This window comes from Bicyclus anynana, chromosome 15 (assembly GCF_947172395.1).
Source record: "Bicyclus anynana chromosome 15, ilBicAnyn1.1, whole genome shotgun sequence".
Classification (NCBI taxonomy): Eukaryota; Metazoa; Arthropoda; class Insecta; order Lepidoptera; family Nymphalidae; genus Bicyclus; species Bicyclus anynana.
In genome coordinates, this window is record NC_069097.1 from 1314846 (window position 1) to 1337060 (window position 22215).

Genomic DNA, 22215 nt, shown 5'->3' on the forward strand with positions numbered 1-22215 from the left:
AAAATAATCTGTACCTACAATTTTAAGGCCACTCGCACAATTATCGCAATAGTCTTAGAGACTACTACAAAATATTGAAACGTATTGAATCTTTTGCTTTTTGAAGTAATTAAAACTGTAAGCGAAAGCAAAACGGAATCAAAGTAACATACGAGTAGCATTTTGTCGTGGTACTTTGCGATAAGTATGTAACATTTATTTTATTTTATATTGCTTAAATGAACAATTCTACCAAGTGACAGATATAAACGATATTACTACAGATTTTGATACACGACGTAATTGAATAACCGCTGCGTCTCGTAAGTCATTGAAGTGCAATGAAACCAGTTGTAATAATTTTGTTTTCAAAAATTAAAAAAAAAGTAAAACAAAATTAAAGGCAAGGCTGGTCATGGATGTCGGACTGCCGATGGTCGTTTGATTCGAAAGGTTCTTGAATAAGTACGCCGCGGCGGCTGGCGTCGATGATAAAAGGCAATAGGCGGGCATTTGTTTCAAACAGGCTTAGTTTACAATCTCTTTCGAAATGTCAGGTAATAATATGAAACTTATGATAATGGTGATAATAATAATTTGAAAACTTAAAATTAAAGTTACGAGGGTACCAGACGCCCCTTGGTCCGAGAAGAGCCCACAACAAACTCAGCCAGGTTTATCCTTTTTTAGTTTATCACCATTTAACAATAGGTATATAAGTAGCCTGTAATGTAATACATTTCATTTCCAAGCAATTTTGTCGTTTACGTAATCATTAACACTATAATACAACTTTTCTATAGGCTTACGTTTAATAAAAACTTTGAACTTATTGAGAGATATGCCAGTGGTTAAAAGGGGCATATGTACAGCAGTGAATGCATAATGACTGATGCTGATGATGATGATGATGATAACAGAGTTGTGCGGTGGTCTCTCGGACTACACACATTCCCGTAACAGAAGTGAATCAAGTCACGTAAAACGGTGCTCAATTAGAGGCCCGTCGCCGTATCTGTAACGCGCGATCCGCGCCCGTAACGAACGACTGCTTATCTCAAATTTCTAATCTAATGACTCATATTATTACTACATGAGTTTTGCAAAGTACTGGACATTTTCCATAAGCCTATTTTTATTGCCTACTAGCGAAACCTCACGGTTTTACTCACGTAGTTCACATTCCCGTTTGAATACCAATTAAATTAAACCTATGTTACTTCCAGATAATGTAGCTTTCTTTAAGTGAGTTTTTGAGTTTATTGATAAGATACAAAACTACAAATTTTTCTCTTTGTTTATAATACTAGCCGAAGCCCGACCCACGTAGTTTCTGTTTATGTGAATAAGGGTATATAATATAGCCTATGTCACTTACAAATAACGTGTCTTAGGGCAAACCAATTCGGTTGGGAGCATATTATAAACTAAATCATCATCATCATCATCATTTCAGCCGATGGACGTCCACTGCAGGACAAAGGCCTTTTGTAGGGACTTCCAAGCATCACGATACGAAGCCGCTAGGATACACTAGGATATCATCTAGGAATAATGGCATAAATTTTTTATCAATATGATAAATACAAACAATACTTTTTCCGTTTTCGTAGATTTAATTCCAGTTCTTTCTATCTATCTATTCTTTCTAATGTTATCTGATTGCACGTCTTCCTTAAATGCAGATTGTAGGCGTTATTGCCACTGTCGCGATGTTTATCTAAATCGGTACAGTTTTATCAAATTACCTCCAATTTGTCAGCTTCTTGGTAATTATGGAACCATAGAACCATTTGTTTTATTCATAGTACGGTAGATTATATATTAAATCTATGAACATATAGACACAGAAAAATTACGAAAATCTTCTGCAGTTCACAAAAAATATACACTTTATTTAACACTTAGTTTTAAAATATTAAATATTAACAGACGCCCCGCGGTTTCACCTGCGTAGTTAACGTTTCTGTGGGAAAACGGGGATAAAATGCAGCCTTCGGTACTCACAAATAACGTAGCTTTCCATTGGTAAAAGAATTTCTAAAATTGGTTCATTAGATCCAGAGATTACCTCCTACAACCTCAGAAACATTACCTTTCTAAAATATTAGTATAGATATTTTTATTGAACAATAACGTCACCAGTAATTTAGGGGCGCTCTTATATGCTAGTAGTAATATTAATTTATTTACAAGATTTTAGTTTACATGCTCGTATCAATCAACTGGAATAAAATTATATTCAGTTTATTACAATACTTACCTAACTTGGGTCCATGTATTTATACACAGAACATCGAATAATTCATTTTGCGCAATTAGGTATCATAATATTTCTCACAAGCAATTTAAAATAAAATGCTCATAAGTAGAATATCATATTGAGGATATTTCTCGTAACTTTGGAATCCAACAGTCATATTAATTGTTATTAACGGAAATGTAGAAGGCCAAAAATATGCAAATCCTAAAAGAAATTTAATATAAGGGCAGGGATTCAAACAAGGTTTTGGTCACAAGCAATATGCAATAAAAAATATTATTATAATCCCAAAATAATGTGACAGATCATAATTTTGTGCAAAAAGTGCACCGACCACACTGAGGCTCGGCGAAACTGTAGCACAATCACATATTTTACGCTTTTGAATGAGTTTAATTGAGTAAGAAATGAGGCGAGGTCGATCCCAGCGGGGAAACAACGAAATTTATCCGAAAAAGATCTGAGAATCACTCCCATTACTTACGTCAAAGGCGCTACAGGACGCAAGAGTGCATCTGCAATATTAAGTGTGAGATACAGCCTTCTTTGCGCTGACCCAGATTCCGATTCTCCCCGAAATGCTCTTTATGATGACTTTTTGAAAAATGTAGTTTTTAATTCCGAGCAGAGATGGTCCGATCTCATGAACATGCAACTCTTTAACTGTAAGGCATATAAATTACTCTTTTTTATGCGCACTCGACGGAAGTCCGTCGATATTTTACACTAAATTAATGCAGCCGCGTTTATGAAATCGGTGCCGTAATTTTTTGCTAAAATCGAATGCCCTTCTTTAATTTTCCTTTATTAATGTGAGCGTTCTCTCTTGTTACAGTCGTTCTTCGGGCGGACGTACAATAACCTGTCCTCGATTTCTGAATGCAAGAACAATGGTGAATGTGTCATCAATAAGAAAAACAGGACGGCTTGCAAGGCATGCAGGCTACGGAAATGTTTGCTAGTCGGCATGTCCAAATCGGGCTCGCGGTACGGGAGAAGATCGAACTGGTTTAAAATACATTGCCTTTTACAAGAGCAGCAGCAGCAACATATGCATCAAATGCAGACAAGTAAATCACCGCCCACGTTTAACACTTCGATCAATTCGCCCTTTTTACCGACGAATATCTTGCCGGCCGCCGCTTTAGCGGAGTATTATAAAAGTTCGGAAAAGAGTCCTTACACTGAAGAAGTGACGCGGCAGAGCGCATCGCCGTCAGACTCAGGTGCGTCATCCGCTGACCCAGAAGACGATAATAGCTCAAGGAGCACAAGCGGATTGAGCATTTTTAGACCAGCATCGTCACCTAGCAGCGAAAAGGATGTCCGATTACATGCAATCAGAAATCACAGTAAAGATTTGAAAAGAAGAAAACCATCAATGCTGCCGTCATCGCCGTTCGGTCCTATGTCTGCGTCACCCAGTTACTCCCCGAGAAGTGCTCCATTTCTACCATCGCCACTCCAGAATATTAGACCAATACCATCAGGGATAGCTTGGCAAAGTCGAAACGGTGGTGACTTATTACTACATTCCCCCGCAGTTGCGGGAGTAGCAATTGAGCAGGATCAACCTATTGATCTATCCATAAAATCTACTGCCGTTTTATTTAGAAGTCCAAAAAACGAAGAAGTCAGTGATTCTGAACCCGAATTGAGCATCGATTTAAACGATGATAATGGTAAAGATATAATGAAAAATCCCCTGGATTTGAGTCTTGTCACAAAACGCGTGGAGGAAGTCCCAATGACTGGATAAACGGAGTTATTTCAAAATTAGTATTAAATTATTCGTGATCGATCACAGCCATGTATTGCATATTGTTATTTATGTGTATACATATTTTGGTCTTTATTCCTAGCTAGTTAAAGTCGTTTCAATTTAATTTCTATATTAAAAATACTCTGCCATACAGTATTTAAGTAATCCGTACATTCCTTCCTTGTTAGATTACCTGATCTTACTACCATAATGTTAATGTTATTTTATTTTTATTTTGTAGATATTAGATATTCACCTATTTTAATACGATGTAGATGGAGTGGCAAGTGATAATTATTTCGTGTCATATGTGCGGATTTGATGTTTGTCATAGTAATATACTTAATTGAAGATTTGAAAAAGCAGTTGAAAATAAATTATTGTGCCTTTAAATGATCTTATGTACAATTTTGATCATATCAAATGTAATAATGTAACTTTTCCAAGTCGAGGCTTAGTACTTAAAAAATATTTTTGTTTAAAATATTATTTTGATAAATATGACGCATCATACTACGCTGTTTTGTTATTTTAGAAAAAATCACAAGACATTTTGTGCCAGTTGTAAAACTATGCCAGTTTTTTAATGTATTACCATATTAGTTTAATTTAGTGGGATAACGGCCAGTCGAATGTGAAGCTCAAAATTGAAAATGTACAAATAAATTAGAGAATCAATTATTATTGTATGATATTAGATGGTTTGCTTGAAAAAAAATTATCTAAGTATTTATTTTAGTTATTAGGCCAGTTGATTGAGTCATTTTACGTAAGGACTTTTTAGGATATATTATTTTGTATTCTTTTTTCTTATACAGGATGTCTTTTTATGTTGCTCAAATATTAAAAATAAAACTGATAATTTTATCGTCTTTTTTCAAAACTAGGAGATTTTTAGGATGTATTAGCAAAGCAGTGCGCCAGCAAAAATAAGCCATCCTGTATAAATAATCTTGTGTTTTGCCTCGTGTTAACTGTTTCGTTGATTGTTTTAGTTTGTTAAAGATATTTTATACTTTTATACATTCCGTAAAAAATTATGCTCAAGCAGATAATAATATACCTGAAAAATATTGCTTTAGTGTTCACAATACGCATAAATTCCTCATTACAATATTTTTCTAAGCGTCTAGTTTTGTCTTTGCACGACACTTATATGTTTAACTTGTAATGAACGCCATTGACGAACAATTATTCTCACGTTTCTGCAGCGCCCACGACTATAACTGATCAGCATGACGGCTCGACTTATGAAACGTCTTCGCTGCCGTTTGTGCTTCGAAAACGTGAGTATAATTGACCGTCAACGGCTGACTTAGATAGAGTAAAACTTTTATTTTAACTAGGCTTACTGAGTCTAATTGTAATAAATTCCACGCAAAATATGTTTCAAAGTATGTATTACGGGCATTTTTAAACTAGGTGGCGCTAAGTTTACGTACTTTTGCTTGAACATAGTGTTACTTAGCCACGACTCGACAGATATTATTGGGTTTAAACTCATTTTAAACTGCACAGAAATCGCCACGTGCAAAGGCACTTTTAATCAAATTGAATATTTTTTGTAACCAGTACAATAGTCATAATTGTAGTGAATTTGTTATAATAGACAATGTTATTTAAATCGCTAGATATGCCTTTGTCCTAACCTTGGCGAGACGTTTAAATGTAGAGTGAATGGGTACACTCATTTGACTTCATCAAATGAGTGTACTCATTTAAGCGAATGAGCGGAATCGTAAGGCGGAAACGACACGGATGGACAAATAGAAAAACAGTGCCATAGTTTCCCGTGTCAGAACATAGCTGTCTAACGATTTAATTCCATGTTATGGGCTTAGCACATGTGATACTTTCAGCATCGCCGGTGGGTAATTTAGTTGATTTCCGGAAACTCGATAAAAGATCCGCCTAAGGCCATGAAACAATCAAACATACTTGATAAACTTGCTTGTCAAACTTTATTACATCGAGCTATGTTTAATGCTTTTCAAAGCCTCTAATTGTCAAATTATTTTGACAAACACCTATGATTTGACAAAGCGCTTAAATTCACAACATTAGCCCAACGATTTAGGTACTATTGGACACAAATCTATATATTCTAATCGGAAAGATTGTAGAGTCATCCCTTACTATTATTAGCCTATTAGTGAAGCCACTAACTTTATTTCTTATTTTATTTATTGATTTTATTATTCTACAAAAAATACATGTTGAAATTAAGCCTAACCATTGTGTAACATAAATCACACTTAGTTGTCCTGTTACTATTATTCTTAAATTATTCGCCACTTACAATTACCACACCTTAACATTTCTAGTGTAAACTTTTTTTGGTAATCGGAGTGGAAAGTTAAATAAAAAATTAAAAAAATAAATAAATACTGAATACAAATAAAGTCCCCAAAGGCCACATAGCGCTATAGCTTGGCAAATTCGTTCGTAACACTCTTGATGGTCCGCACGGTCCGGCGTGTAGCGATGAATGAAAAACCCACTACTGATGCATCTCACACTCGCGCAGTCTTTCCCCCCGTCGCCCGCATGTCATGGGAGTGTCATCAACCACACTGTCAAGCTATATAAGTATGAATGCATGGATGTTTGCAAAATCGTAACTCTCCAAAACAAGTATCATGTGTGCTCCAACCCTAATATATATGTAACATGGCTCAACTTTAGTATATAATAATACGAATTCCTATGAACTTTTTGAAATACGTAAGTTATGAACTATAGTTGTTTGTTATCAGTGTGATATGCAATATTTTATATCGACGTGTTTTTATATACTTTTTTTACGTTTATAAAATCTTAATATATTTTTGAGAGGAAAATAAAATATGAGTGCCTTGAGTGTTAACGTTTTATTTGTATGATCCTTTGTATAGAAAATACCCCTAATAATATGTTAATCAAAGAAAAAGTATCAAAATACTTGGACCTTGCTCACGAGATTACCGCCATGTGGAATGTTGAGTCAACTGTTATTGTTCCGATAGTTGTTTCAGTCAATGGTGTTATAGCGAATAGCTTCGATCAACACCTTAAGAAGCTTTTACTTAACTTTTGGATCAAGAGTCGGATACAGAAGGCAGTGGTTCTTGAGACGGCGCGTATTGTGAGGAGGTTCCTCACTCTGGAGACCTGACCGGTTGCTTGGGCTCTCAAATGTCCCGCGGCGGAAGGGTTTATTTTTTTTATAAATTTTTAATAGTGTTTTGTATTATATTTGTATATTATTTATCTTTTTTTTTAATTTTTTGTTAAAAATTAAAAAAAAGATAAATAAATAATGTTACCCAGCACAGATTTTGAGAGGTTTCTTTACATATAGCGCTTTACTACAATCATGACGGATAGTAAGCGAAGTTCTAGCCTTCGATGTCGATGGAACATGCTTGCCTAGAAGATGCCTGTTTACTCTTGACTTGAAGATACACACGTTGCAGGTAGTAGGGAAAACGGATGCTTGAACTAGATTTATATAAGATTCCAGAATACTTTGATTTAAATATGTTCTACAAAACGTTATAAAAGCCGAAGCTTTGTTTCTATTTTCCACACCAGTAGTAGTCACAACCTACCGAAATAATCGACTTTTAAAATTGATTGCATGTTTACTTCAAATAAATAAATTTAATTGATTAATTCAAATAATCAAAATTCTATCGAACCCAGGACCTTTCAAATAAAAAACAATACATTTACATTAGCAAGAGAGTCCGCTGAGTTTAGTTTCTAGTCCACAAGAGACAATGAATAGGTAAATCGTCTTCCCAGTAAAGATTTGATTTGGTAATCAGAAACAACATTCACACACAAAGTAAGTAACACTACCAACTCTTTACATATTCATACGACTACTAAGTTGAGCATTTCCCAAAACTTCATTTCCATTGCTGGCGTATACATATAACATCTGTGGATTTGAATATTCATACCGTACAAAGCAAGCAATGGTGGCAGTTATTCGGAAAGCCGTAAGATGGAATTTTGTTTGACAAACATGTGGAGCGGGGGTAGTTAAACATTTTTAAATTATTCTGTGTAGCTACTGTGAACTACTGTCATGGTATCGATGCAGTGTAAGAATCATACAGTAGAGACTTTGAATGTTTTATTATAAATAGTTTTTACCCATACCCAACTACTCAAAGTATAATTACCTATTGTCAACAATATTTTGACTTTGGGTCTAAGCTCCTTACCATTATTTACTTAAGGAGTCCTGACGCTGTAAAAGACCGTTAATCATGATTATTTTATATTAAAACACAATGCCAAGATCGTAAGTACTGGTAATTTAGATTTCACGTATAAGCCATCTATTGAAATATGTAAAGCATTAGGGCATAATATTTCTAGCGAGTTTTTGATTGATTGAGTTGCTGATTGTTTTGTAATAGGCTAATGGCCAATAAGTTAGCTATCTTCTTAGGAAAAAACATTTAGAAACTCGAATCTGGTCTAACAACATGCAGTGATCCTGTAGTATTTAATTAGCTATTGTTGAGACCTTTACCTCCATCTGTATGATAGCTAAACCGTGACAGATATCGATGTAAGCAAATAGACGAGATGAATGAATTATGTATCGAAACAGTAGACGTGTCTGTTTGTATGACGCGAACATTGCACAGGACATTTCACAGTAGTGAGCGTGGTGGAATAAATTAACAAGTACATATTAAATGACTGCTCGAAACTACTTATTTTTTACTCTAACTATTTATTACTTTTGACGATATATTCATTATTATAGGAGAGGGACTGTTTTAATGCTATATAGCATTTTTTTATTCTCTACAAGTAAGCCCTTGACTACAATCTCACCTGGTAAGCGATGATGCAATCTAAGATGAAAACGGGCTAATTTTTTAGGAGTAGGATGAAAATCCACATTCCTTTTGGTTTCTACACGACATCGTACCGGAACACTAGAACGCTAGGCAGTACGTCTTTGCCGGCAGGGTGGTAACTAGCCACGGCCGAAGCCTCCCACCAGTCAGACCTGGACCAATTAAGAAAACCTCAATCCGTCCAGCCGGAGATCGAACCCAGGACCTCCGTCTTGTAAATCCACTGCGCATACCACTGCGCCACGGAAGCCGTCAAAAATTTCTTACTATAACTATTTATTATTTTTGACGATATGCTCAGTATTATAAGAGAGGGATTTTTTTAATGCAATATACGTTTCCGCTGACTACAATTAAAGCTGATGGAAAGCTTTAATGCGGTCTAAGTTGGAGCGCGCTGACATAGAAGATGCCTATTTACTCTTGCTTTGAAGGAGTTCAAATGTTAAGTGTCAGGAAACACAAACGCCTGAAGGGCATTCATATTTTAGCTGCGCGAATTAGAAATGTGGATGCAAAACGTTTCGTACGAGTTGCCTGAACATCCACAATGCAAGGATGCCAACGCTTGCGGCGTCTTGCTGTTCTGTGGTAGAAAGAAGAAGGGTTATAGAGCTTAAACTCGCCTAGCTGCTCCAATGCAGAAAGACGGGCTCAGGGTGGTATTATTAAATTCTTCAAAGACCACCAGAAATGAGGTGTTCATGATAATGACCGAGGCTGAAGGTTTAAAGTCGTCTCCGATGGAATGGAGGTGTAACACCAACAACTACTCGACTCCGGAATTAGAGAGAGTTATTTACTAAAAAAATTATAGAAGAAATATTTTTTTGTATTTCCTAGTTCTAACCAGGACTTGAATCCAAAACTTCTTGATCCGAGGGCAAAAAGGTTTAACCAATAAGCTATAGCTACATTATAACTATTTACATGATTCATTGGTTAAACCTTTTTATATTTATTCGTATATACCTACTGACTGCTGTATATCATCATCATCATCATTATCAACCTATATTACTGCTGATCTCGAATCTCCTCTCCGAACGAGAGGGGTTAGGCCAAATAGTCCACCACGCTGGCCCAATGAGGATTGGTAGACTTCAGTATGCAGGTTTCCTCACGATGTTTTTCCTGCACCATTTGAGACACGTAATATTTAATTTCTTGAGAAGCACATAACGTAAAAGTTGGAGGTGCATGCCCCAAACTGGATTCGAATCTACATCCTCCGGAATCGGAGGCAGAGGTCATATCCACTGGGTTATCACGGCTCTTAATACAGTACCACAGTATATACGAGTAAATATAACAATCTCTTCAGCTTAATTATACAAGTATTGATACCCATAGATAACAATTACACAGTTATAATTGGATTATTCAATGATCATACAAGTAATAAAACGAACAAAATAACATTGAAAGAACCTGAACAGGCACTAGGCAGTGTTAAAATTAAACTGATTACTTAATTAAAAGCCCAAATGATCAGACAAGCCGCCATAGCTTGCTCCCATTTGTTAACATAACTGTACGCGTCCTAATAAGGCGGCAATAAAGCCTTAACAGATTTAATTGATATTATTAACTCGGGCCGTACCACAACCGACACCTTGAGTGCTGAGGGTGCTTTTACACTTTTCCTGATACTGAAGCGATTTTAGTAGAAGTTGCTTGTTAAAGTTTTGACTTATTTATTCAAATTCACATACTTAAATTTGATTTTAGTTTTTACCAATTAATAACGATAACATTAAAGTTTTTTTTGTAAATAATTATAGATACTAATTAAAATTGAAATCACAATATGCTAAGAGTATTTTAATGCAGCAGTAAATTGAGCACATTAATTAAAATTATACTAAAAATATTTAAAATTATGATATAATAGAAATAGACAGATACTCTTAATGGAATAGTAGTTAATGTTATATGAAAAAGGTAGTAAAAGTATTAATTAATATTAACAAGTAATAATTAATATTGAAGTAAAACGTACATAGAAAATAATATTGTTTTATAGAAAAACTAAAATTAACACGAAATTTGTGAGTTAGCAAATGTATGTAGCATTGTTATTAATCAGTCATTACAGTATGCATACTCCAAATAGTAACTAAGTTATTAATATACGAAAAATCTAATTATACGTTTTCATAAGTATACCTAGGTACTTTGTGACATTAACCTTTTCGCACCGAATATGTGTAAAGATACCCTCACATATAAGCATATTATCAAAAGAACCTTTAATTCAAACGTTATAAGATTCGTACATATATATTTTTATCAACCGCAACAATAGCACTTTTGACAACATAGTCTAAGAGACCGATGTAAAATATCTCAATGTAAATAATTGGTATTAAAAAATACCATGTATTTTAGAATGTAGAGACAATTCGTTGAAGTCAGGGTATCGAATATTAATTTATAATTATTTGGAAAGCAACTATTCAAAAATTTAAATAAAATAACCATCACTTCAAAATTTTATACACTGTTATTTTTAGTTTATCACTATTGGGTTAAGAATGGCAATATTCCACTTTCCTATGTAACTAAGTGAAAAGCCTAGGCTAGGAGTAGGCAAGACAATAGTCCAACGGGAAGTAGAACTCTAGACTAGACCTCACGGATTTGCATCCCATGAACAATGGAGTTATTCATCAACAGCCTGTATCCGTCCACTGCTGGACGTAGGACGACGTTTTTACTTTCTTGATGTCGTCGGACATCCATCTGGAGGGCATCCTACACTGCGCTTGATGGTACGTGGTCTCCAGCGGCCATCTTTGTGGATAAGACCAATCGTCAGTGTCCACGTTTCCGCTCCATACGACATCATCATCTGGAGTGATTGAAAAATCAATTGCACTGTCGTCTCTCGATCTACGATTTCTGTCACTCAATTCATGCGAAGTCATGCCGCTGGCAGAGTAACAAATCATCATTTTTTCGGAATGGCCGGCGGTCAGTCATTCCCCGATATAGCCGGCCGTTGCGGGTGAAAAGAAATGTAGCTCGTTAGTGTACATAATGGGAGCTTTGCATTATTGAGTGGCGGACGCTCGCATAGAGAAGTGATTTAAAACACCTCGCCGGGAAACTAAACTGTCTCATTGAAATACTTTGCTAGGTATACTACGTCCGGGATTCTGCTTTCTATTTTGACAAATGTATAGTGACTTCTAAAACTCCAATATAATTTATCTGTGATATTTATCACAGATATTTATAATCGTTTATTTTATTTTAGTTGTAGATATTTTTGTAGGAATGGGTGTAAAAAAAACTTTAATAATACGGTAGTAATATTTGTAAAAAAAATCACTGAAAAGGGTTTATAATAATGATTTCAATTATGTTAAGAAATGATAACAGTGACGGCATTCAGGACTAATTATTATAAGAACAATAGTTTATAATTACTAGCCGACGCCATGTTATCACCTGTGTAGCTCTCGTCCCCATAGCAATACGGAGAAATATAGCCTTTTACATATAACGTGGCTGTCTAAATAATAATCTTTATTCCCTAACACACAAACACACAATATTTTCTTCATTATCATAACACATACAATACTCGTAAGTACAGTTATAGTGTGTGCTTTCGCCTAACTTCACTTACTTAAAAAGCGAAGCCGTCTTTCAAAATTTAATTTTAGTATCGCTTCCATTATAATTGCAGTAGAATGACGTTGGATGAACTTTTCAGTGACTACCACATTATGTATATTTCATAATATTGACAGTAAATTGACATAAAAAAAAGTTACTGTCAAGAACACAAAACTCCAGTGTACGTGTTGAACACTAACTATGGCATTGGTCAAAAAATGCGATCGTTGTACGTGCTTATACTTTTTGTTTCTACGACAGCTCCAGTTAAGGATATTTTAAATTACGCCCTGCTGCGTCACCGGATAAAACACTGCACGTCCGCTTTTCTTACAACTAACTAACTAACTATTATTAATTAGTAACAGAACAAGGATATCTAATTATTACAAACCAATTTAATGCCTGAGTTGTCATTATCTCGTGCTAAAGTTTTGGTTTGGCGAAAAATATTTATGTGGTCAATTAAGAATAGAAGAAAACAAATTTATGCTAGGGTACCAAACACGCTAGCTTTTAACCCTCTAGATGACAAAGCTAATCTTTTAGACTAAATAAGCACCAGTTTTCAGGTAACCTATTGCTTTTTCGCTGAGAAATGTATTTTCAATACAACAATACGTAATTTCGCAAACATACATTATTTTACATTATTTTTTTTAATGTTAGCTTGTTTAATAAATTTCCAACCAATAACTATATTATATGGCACCCATAAACATAGGAAGTTTAAGGATATCGTCCTTTAATTCCAACTCCGCCACTGTCGGTCACGTGATCGTGACGACACAGTGATTATCGCTATAACAGTTTAAAGGATATAAGGTAAAGAAAGGCGTCTAAAAGCTACGATATTCTCTGGACCCCTGATAAATTCGCCGGTCAGTGCGACCGGAACACCCATTACACTAATGCAACATACCGCGTTTTAAATGCAGCAAAATTGAGGTTAGAATAATGTACGTTCAGAAATTATCGCGTAAGAGTAAAATACTCGTAATCACAAACTGAAATTGTCATTTATAATTATACAATGGAAATATGAATTCATCGAAACAATATTATGGAAATGAATTTCGCGCGCGACGGTATCGTACAAAACTGAGTCCGATTTTAACGAGGAAATATATCGGCCTAATTGAGATTACACCTCGTACGGTCGTCCAAAAAATCACGCAGTTATAACCTTACATGGTGGCTGATTTATTAACTCGTCTGCCGCATAGAGCGCGAAGTGGAGCGGATGCCAACGATTTTTGTTGCTCGGGTATTTGTTAATGAAGCCGTCAAGCACTCGAAATGTGCATGTAAGCAGTACAATTTACAAAAACAAAACTGTAAGAGCGGGGGCACACAATCGCAAAGATTTCGTCGTGTCAGCGGGCACACGAGCGGTGCGGCGCCGCAACGTTGTTATGTAGCAGCGGCGCCGTAGTAGCGTTAGGCAGTCTGTTAATAACTTAGAGCGGGGGCACACGATGCGTTGCGACGTCGCACCGTAAAGATTTCCCCGTAACAAAGTTGCAAGTACGGTGCGACGCCGGAGCGAATCGTGTGACATGCCTCAGATATATGTAGGACGACGCAGCAACACCACTCCGTCGCCGCACCGCCACTGCATCGCCGCCGCAACGCATCGTGCGCCCCCGCTCTTATTTGCATAAACAACTGAGTGGTGCCGCTCCAACGTCGCAACGCATTCACCCCTCCCCGTCTCGTCTCAGTGGTTGCAAGTCTGGTGCGGCGCCGAAGCGCATCGTGTTACATGCTACAGATGTATCCCATGTATGACGACGCAGCGACGCGCCGCCACGCATAGTGTGCGCCCGCTCTAAGCGGTAGTACTGTACGACGGAAGTGAAATCTTTGTATTCAACAACTTAGTATAACTTATCTGCCTAAAACATAAAAATGTGAGCTCTCTGCGCATGCAGGTAAGTTCTATAAATCCTGATATTTTTAAAAAATTTCTAGCATGTTCGCGCTGACAATCTAATCATCTGATTCAAGATTTTCACGACTTAATTATTTCTAGAAAGTCTGAAGAACTATTTATAATCTATTTGTAATCAGCATGCAAAGATAACTTACTTGCTAAGGTCTGAGCACGAACACTTCTTATTAACACTTCTTTGAGCTTGATTATTATTTGAGAACTCAGTGATTTGGCAAACAGCGATGGCAAACTCACAGATGACACTGCTAATGATTAGGAACACAATCTGAAAAAATATCATACGCTAACGAAAAAATTCAAAGCAAAAAAATGGCATTCTCTATACTGAGATGCAATTAAGTGCAACGTTGTTATCACTGTTCGATCGATCTATCGATCACGGTTTAATTAGTAGATTCGTTGTTTTTTCTTTTCTTTTACTTAGAAAGTGTATTAGAATTGTTACGAACAACGGTATAATAATAATGGTATTCTATAACTGCATTTCGTGACGTCAAAGTTTGCTGTGTTTGTATCAAATACTCTGTCAATATTGACGAAACCGTGAAAATATGTTTCGTGATATACGAGTATATTGTCATAATCATTTTTAATAACTTCATATTATACTAACAAAGCATGTTAACATCAATTTGCACAAAATATCAAATATAATAATCGACAATATTTTTAATTAGTAAGAAGTTAGTTGAACCAGCACGTTAGGTCGTCGGTAACAAACGTTACCAATAGCATTAGTAATCGTAAAAAATTAATATATGTCAAACTAAGCCAACCAAACCAAATCCTCCATATTCTCGCCAAAATCGTCATCATTCATCATTCTACTTATCAGCCGATAGACGTCCTCAGCTGGACGCAGGCCTATAAGGTCAAAACATCAAAATTTTCAACCCTTCAGCAGGAAGCCAATCTATTAAGCCTTATAAATAGGCTAACATTATGAGGGAGGCTCCGTGAGAAATCTTACCTAGAATAGTTACTACTTAATCCTGTTGGGTTGTTAGATTATTGGCACATACATCTGGGTCCTCCTACAGGTAGCCTTTTATTACTAACTCGAGGTTAATTTATAAAGTGGTCCACGAAACCACAAAGTTGTTATTGTTACCTTCGTAGTGACTTTGTAAATTTAAGATTATTTTGTATTTTATTAGCGTTCTAAAGGTTAGCAAACCATAACAATAAACATAAATTAGCATTACATTATAATAGGCATTAGAGTTACTTGGTGTAACTCTGATAGAAGAAATGGTCAGTGTTGCATTTAACAAAAAAAAATGTGACAAATGCTAGAAAAGCTATTTTTATACAAATAAATAATAATGGAGCATGGACTACAATAAAATAAAAAGCAACCGTTGAGTTTATTGCTGACCCTTTTCAACATAACCTGTGGTATAGTATCTAGAAACAGTAGAACTTGAATTTTCAAAAGTGCAATTTTGTAAACTAAGAATACTTGACATGAATTATTTTGAATTTACGTTATGCTTAGATCAAGAAGCAAGAAGCGACCTAACGGCATTATAGCTAAGTGTGGAAAAGGTCCAGAATTGAAGAATTATATTCTTTATATAAAACTATATTCAACCATCACTCATGTTGTATTGTATATTATACTGTTGCATATTGCATATAAATGAATAAAAGGAACTTAATGAAAATAATAAAGATGCTTAGCTTCAGGAGGATCAGCTTCCACCTTCACATAAAAATTAAAAGTAACAAAAATCGTAATGATTTTAACTATTGTAAATTATGATGATGTTTGTTTTTTTTTAAAGAGCAACTGTTGAATTTTTGCCGGCTCTTTTCATCAGAACCTGTCAAATAGTCAATATAGGTACTTGACGTTTCAAAGGTTGTTTGTAAACTAAGCTTACTTGAAATAAATGAATTTTTGGCAGAAAAAGCTGAATCCGGTAAGTGACTCAAGTATGCCTCTCTGAAAGAGAGTTACATATTTGTAGCTTTTGCCGTGGAGACCCTTGGGTCATGGAGTCGCAGTGCAAAAAAATTTTACCGAATCATTTCACCGCGGCTTGTTGCCTCAACTGGCGACCGAAGGGCTGGCTCATTTTTTGCGCAAAGGATCAGCCTGGCTGTCCAGCGCGAAAATGCAGCCAGTATTCTTGTCACCATTCCACGTGGGCATGATTGTATAGTTATTAGGATAAGTTAGCTTAAGTTCCATATTGTATTCTTTCTCAATAAAAAAAAAGTTGGTTTGATTTTCAATTGATTTGAAACTAATCGATGAAGAACTAAACATCAGTAGTTTGGAGTAAATTAAGTTCGTTTTTATTATAAGTCCTATTAAAATAAGACAGTAACGTAAGACAGTTTATATACGAAACTTCTACAACCAATAAAATGCGTGAAACACTGCTTCTGAAGCCGCTATGTGACGCCTCTTTAACATAATGTTATGTGAATCGGTCGGCTTAAATTAAAAAATAACCAGCCAAGTGCGTTGGTATTTATATAAAGTAGGGTTCCGTGAAATATTGATTACACAAAACACTTTCTGGACACCATCCATGCGTTATCGTTTTGGAATGCTGCATTTTTAGGTACGTTGGTTTTGATTCATAGACAAAAATGTGTAATATAATTAATAATAATATAATAATCTCGACTAGTTGGAGGGGAATAAGAATATTGGTCATATTTAGCAAGAAATGGCAAATATTCTTAAAAAAATAATAATTATAAGACAAGCAAACTAAAGTGGCAGTGGGTGGGTCATATTTGTCGCACAATACTGGCAGTGTCGTGCTCAAGGCTTTTTACTAGGGTATGCATTATACGTAAAAATAGTGAAACATGGGAATTTCTTGTATATTAAAGTTTCGTAGTGAGTCGTCAGGGGTAGGCAGATCATTTTTGCATATATGAAGTGCACGCCACTAACCGCAGAGGCAGACCTGTTTTGGAGTACCTACACCACGCACCAGCAAGCGCAGCGTAGAACACCCTCCAGCTAAATAGTCTAACAAACTACTACAAAATACTAGCAATATATTTTTTTCAGTATCATAATATTAGGATTATGTTTAATTTAAAACCATTTGACATACTGTTATGTCGCCCATGTGTTTGGAATTGCGAATAACAACCGCGTATCCCTAAAAATGAAATCGGTCAAGTACGCATACAAATTGAAATCTTTATTTTATTCGTAATAAGGCACTTTTGAAATAATTATAATGCTTATTTGATTGGTGTATTCATGTTTGAATGAATATATTCGACCTCTCGTTTATGGTTGTTTATGGTGCGGAGTCATGGCAAAGTTTATGGCTTTCTGAAAAGAGCTGGAAAGAAAATCGTATGGGATTCCGTGAATACCATAATATCCGCTTACTTAAAATTAAATAAAGGCACACTTTTTTTTATTTTATTCTCTACAAGTTACCCCTTGACTACAATCTCATCTCACCTGATGGTAAGGTACCCCCCGGTGACGCCGCTGAGGTCCTGAGGCACTTACACAATCAGAAAAAAAATGACGGAAAGTGATGATACAATCTAAGATGGAAACGGGCTAACTTGTTAGGCGGAGGATGAAAATCCACACCCCTCTCGGTTTCTATACGACATCGTACCGGAACAGTAAACAGCTTGTCGGTACGTCTTTGTCGGTAGTGTGGTAACTAGTCATGGCCGAAGCCTACCCCACCGGCAGACACCTCTTTTTTATCTTTTTGTTTATAATTGATATTACTGTTTGTCACTTACGGAATAATCTGTCGGTATACGAAAATTGCTTATCTGAAGGAATCCCAGGACCTTTCTAGTTAATCGGCAGATGAATCAAGAATCTGTTGAGGTTTATTTAATATTTTATTTTTAAAAATAAAAAATAGGATAAAAATGGGTTATTTATGCTACATTGTTTATGATCAATGTAGTAAGGTAGCTTTGATGTTCAGAAAGTGATTGAATTTGCAAATGAAAATGCTGCTAAAAAGTTAAATCAATGAATCTCATCGCAGGTAACAGTCAATATTACCTACAAACTAAACAAGTGTAAAACAAACAATAAAAGAATCGAAAAAAAGGAGATATTCACAATTAACTTTAAAACAAATATTTTTTAATTACAATTTATTTAACGATTAAGCCATAAATTAATACTTAAAAACTAATAAGCATTACACTTAATATACACGGAAGGTGTTCCTTTTTATTTTGCTATATTTTCCTGATAATTTATAGTATATTTGTTTATCTACTAATGTATGTAAAATTCACTTTGAATATTCATGTCGTCAAAAATTGTAATATAGAATGGGATAATAATGAAGTAAACTTGTAATTTATGGTGGACCCGAACATTTCGATATGATTTTTACTGATAAAAGTCAGATTTTAATGTCAAATCTCTAACACGTGGAAATCATGACATTGGAAGTAAATATAAAACAACAACAAAATGTGTTTCGACCAAGTTTTACGCATATATATAATCGTATTTGTTTCTAGGTTTTTTTTTATTCTTTACTAGTTAGCCCTTAACTAAAATCTCACCTGATGGTAAGTGATGAGACAGTCTAAGATGGAAGCGGGCTAACTTGTTAGGAGGAGGATGAAAATCCACACCCTTTTCGGTTTCTACACAACAAATCACTTGGCGGTACGTTTTAGTCTGTAGGGTGGTAACTAGCCACGGCCAAAGCCTCCCACTAGCTAAAAATAAATAATAATGATATATTAATAATGATTTATATAACAAACTAAACAACTTTTCAGTTGTGTGCAATTTAAGAAATTAAATATCGGTGAAGGAAAACATCGTGAGGAAACCTGCATTCCTGACAATTTTCTTAATTCTCTAGGTGTGTGAATTCTGCCAATCCGCATTAGCGTGGTTGACTAAGGCATAACTTCTTTCAAACTGGGAGGAGACTCGTACTCAACAGTGAGCCGAATATGGGTTGTTAATGATGATGATAAATAAACTAAACAGCTCTCACCTAATGGTTAGTGGAAAATCGTTTACATAGCTCTGTGGTAAAGGGGTCGGAATTATCACCGAAAGGTGGTGGTTCGATCCCCACCCGCTGGATTATTATCGTACCCACTCCTAACACAGTATTTTTCGACTAATTGGAGGGAAACGGAAATATTAGTCATATTAAAAAGATATATCAACTATTCTTTAAAACAAAAATAATAAAGAAAGCAAAAAAAAACAGACAAAATCGACAAAGTACAAATATACAATCAACAGACAAACAAAATTGCGATGGAGCTGCAAAGTTTCAAACTTTGCAATTTCGTCTACGTCAACGGTTGTTTAACTACAGAATCATCGTTATCAACCCATATGCGGCTCATTGCTGAGCTCGAGTCTCTTCTCAGAATGAGAGGGGTTAGGCCAATAGTCCACCACGCTGGCCCAATGCGGATTGGCAGATTTCACACACGCAGAGAATTAAGAAATACTCTGGTGTGCAGGTTTCCTCACGATGTTTTCCTTCACCATTTGAGACACGTGATATCTAATTTCTTAAAATTCACACAACTGAAAAGTTGGAGGCGCATGCCCCGGACCGGATTCGAACCCACACCCTCCAGAATCGGAGGCAGAGGTCATATCCATTGGGCTATCACGGATCTACAGAATATTAACAGACATTTCATGGACAAAAGAATACAAAAATCTATTTTTTGTTAACCCAACACGAATTAGAATCCAAGATCTCATGACCCATAGCTGAACAAGCTAACCACAGAACCAATAAGCTTACAATGTCAGGTGTGGTCTACCTATTGTGAACTTTCCGAAGATAACAATCGTGTAGAAGCAAGAAGTCGTATATTATTAATTAAATATTTAAATTGCCTAATACAGTTACAAATTGGTTTTATTGTTTTATATTAATATTCATTAAGATATAAAAAATATAATTTTAACAAAAGCTTAGTTTAGAATTTAAACAAAAGCTTAGTTTCTATTATGTAAACGTATTTTTATACTCAGATATACTTAATAAGGTAAAGTAGAATAAAGAGGTGGTTAAGGAAAATTTACATTTTCTTGCGAAATTAATTTTGGTAGATATCGTCAATCTAAGTATTATAGCGTTTTGTTTCTCGGCTTAATATGAGGACTCATTCTCCTGGTCGTAAGACACTTCATTTTGAAAATCCTTCTAAAACACTTTTAAAAAATAAAACTTTAAACACTCTCCAGTAAAGAGTTGTCACAAAGCTAAGGGACTGGTGACTGAAGACATTATTCCTCATGATATTCTGTAGAAAATATAAAAAAAATATTTGGATTTTTTTTGTTCTTTTAAGTTACCTTGACTACAACCTCACCTAATGATAGGCGGTAGTAGGATACTAACTAGCCTGGACCAACTACGAAAACCTCAGCCCTGCCGGGGATCGAACCCAGGACCTCCGTCTTGTAAACATCATTGTGCTACTGCGCCACGGAGGTCGTCATTTTGTTTATATTTACAATGGAGGACCTGGACTTTTAAAAGCTGCTACCTTAAAAAACCACCACAGTGCAAACAAAAAAATAGATTACCTTACTTACTTATGGTATAGGAGTAGGTATAGGGCGATAGCGCGAAGGCATGGGCGAGAGCGAGGACGAGGGCAAGAGCTTAGGAGGAGATTTATTGTGTGGACAAATTTTGAGCTTTCATAAAATGAAGCATGTCTGGCTATTTAGACTCTCACTCTAAGTAATAATCCACATGGGCCTATAATTAATTATTTTTAGCTCATATATTATTAAAATTCTAACTTTAAACCATAAATTTAATATTAACTAACATAGCCGGATCTAGTTTTTATACCTGTTACCGGCATGGTAGATAACACATGCCGGTAACACGAATAAAAGCTAAAATATGGCTACTTAAATGTTAAGAATCCACGTATTAAATACCATTGGAATAACTGATTAAACAACTTAATAAAACCAAATTTATTCACTATTATTATCTTGACTTCATGTACACTTAAGAACCGCTAGCCGAAATGATATCTCGGCTTCCCTAACCTCTAAAATTGTCATGGTGCCCGTGTAATAGGTATACTAGTATAAGAGCTAGAGATTTTTAAAGCTCTTTTGTATTTAAAATGTATTTCATTTTATAGGATACTAGGATATATTACATAAATCGATGTAATTATTGACAACCTATTTTGAACAGCAAGGCAAGGCTTCTCTTTTCAGGGGAGGAGATGTAAAACTTAGACTCACTACATAATGCAGAGTTGATAATGTTGAATCTGTAATAATTAAAAAATATATATTTATGTATATATTAAGTTTAACTTAATTTTAATTACATTTCAAGCATCTAATACTCAAATTATATTAATCCCTATACCCGTTGAATATTGATTTACTTAATTAAATAAATTTGTAATAGTCGTTTTTCATACGAATTGAGTAAAAAAAATTATGACGGAATATACCTACGAGTATAATTTACATAAACTAAAAATTGTTTCCACATTTATTTGTAACAATAACTTAACGGTTAGGTTTTTGCTTCAAGTTTTGTATTATATTATATTTGATTTATTTTTTCAAGATAATGTTAATATTTTTAAAGAGATAATCTAGTGTGATGAGAGAAAGAAGCTTTAAGATTTATTTTGAAAACATTCCACCAACTCTTTAACTACACATAATTTTTCCATAAATTACTCAAAGGTCACGCCTTATATAACAACCCCCGGGGGGTCTCTAAATATGTTTTCAATTTGTTTCAAATGTGTTTTA

General features: G+C 35.1%; 1 protein-coding gene across 1 annotated transcript in view; it reads left to right on the plus strand.

Moving 5' to 3' along the window:
* Positions 1-6864, plus strand: part of LOC112043431 (protein embryonic gonad) — a 158271-nt gene extending 151407 nt beyond the window's left edge. The window contains exon 3 of the mRNA XM_024078838.2: positions 3078-6864. Coding sequence (XP_023934606.1) covers positions 3078-4001 — 924 coding nt within the window. The 3' untranslated portion in view covers positions 4002-6864. The remainder of the gene's footprint in view (positions 1-3077) is intronic.
* The last annotated feature ends 15351 nt before the right edge of the window (positions 6865-22215 follow it).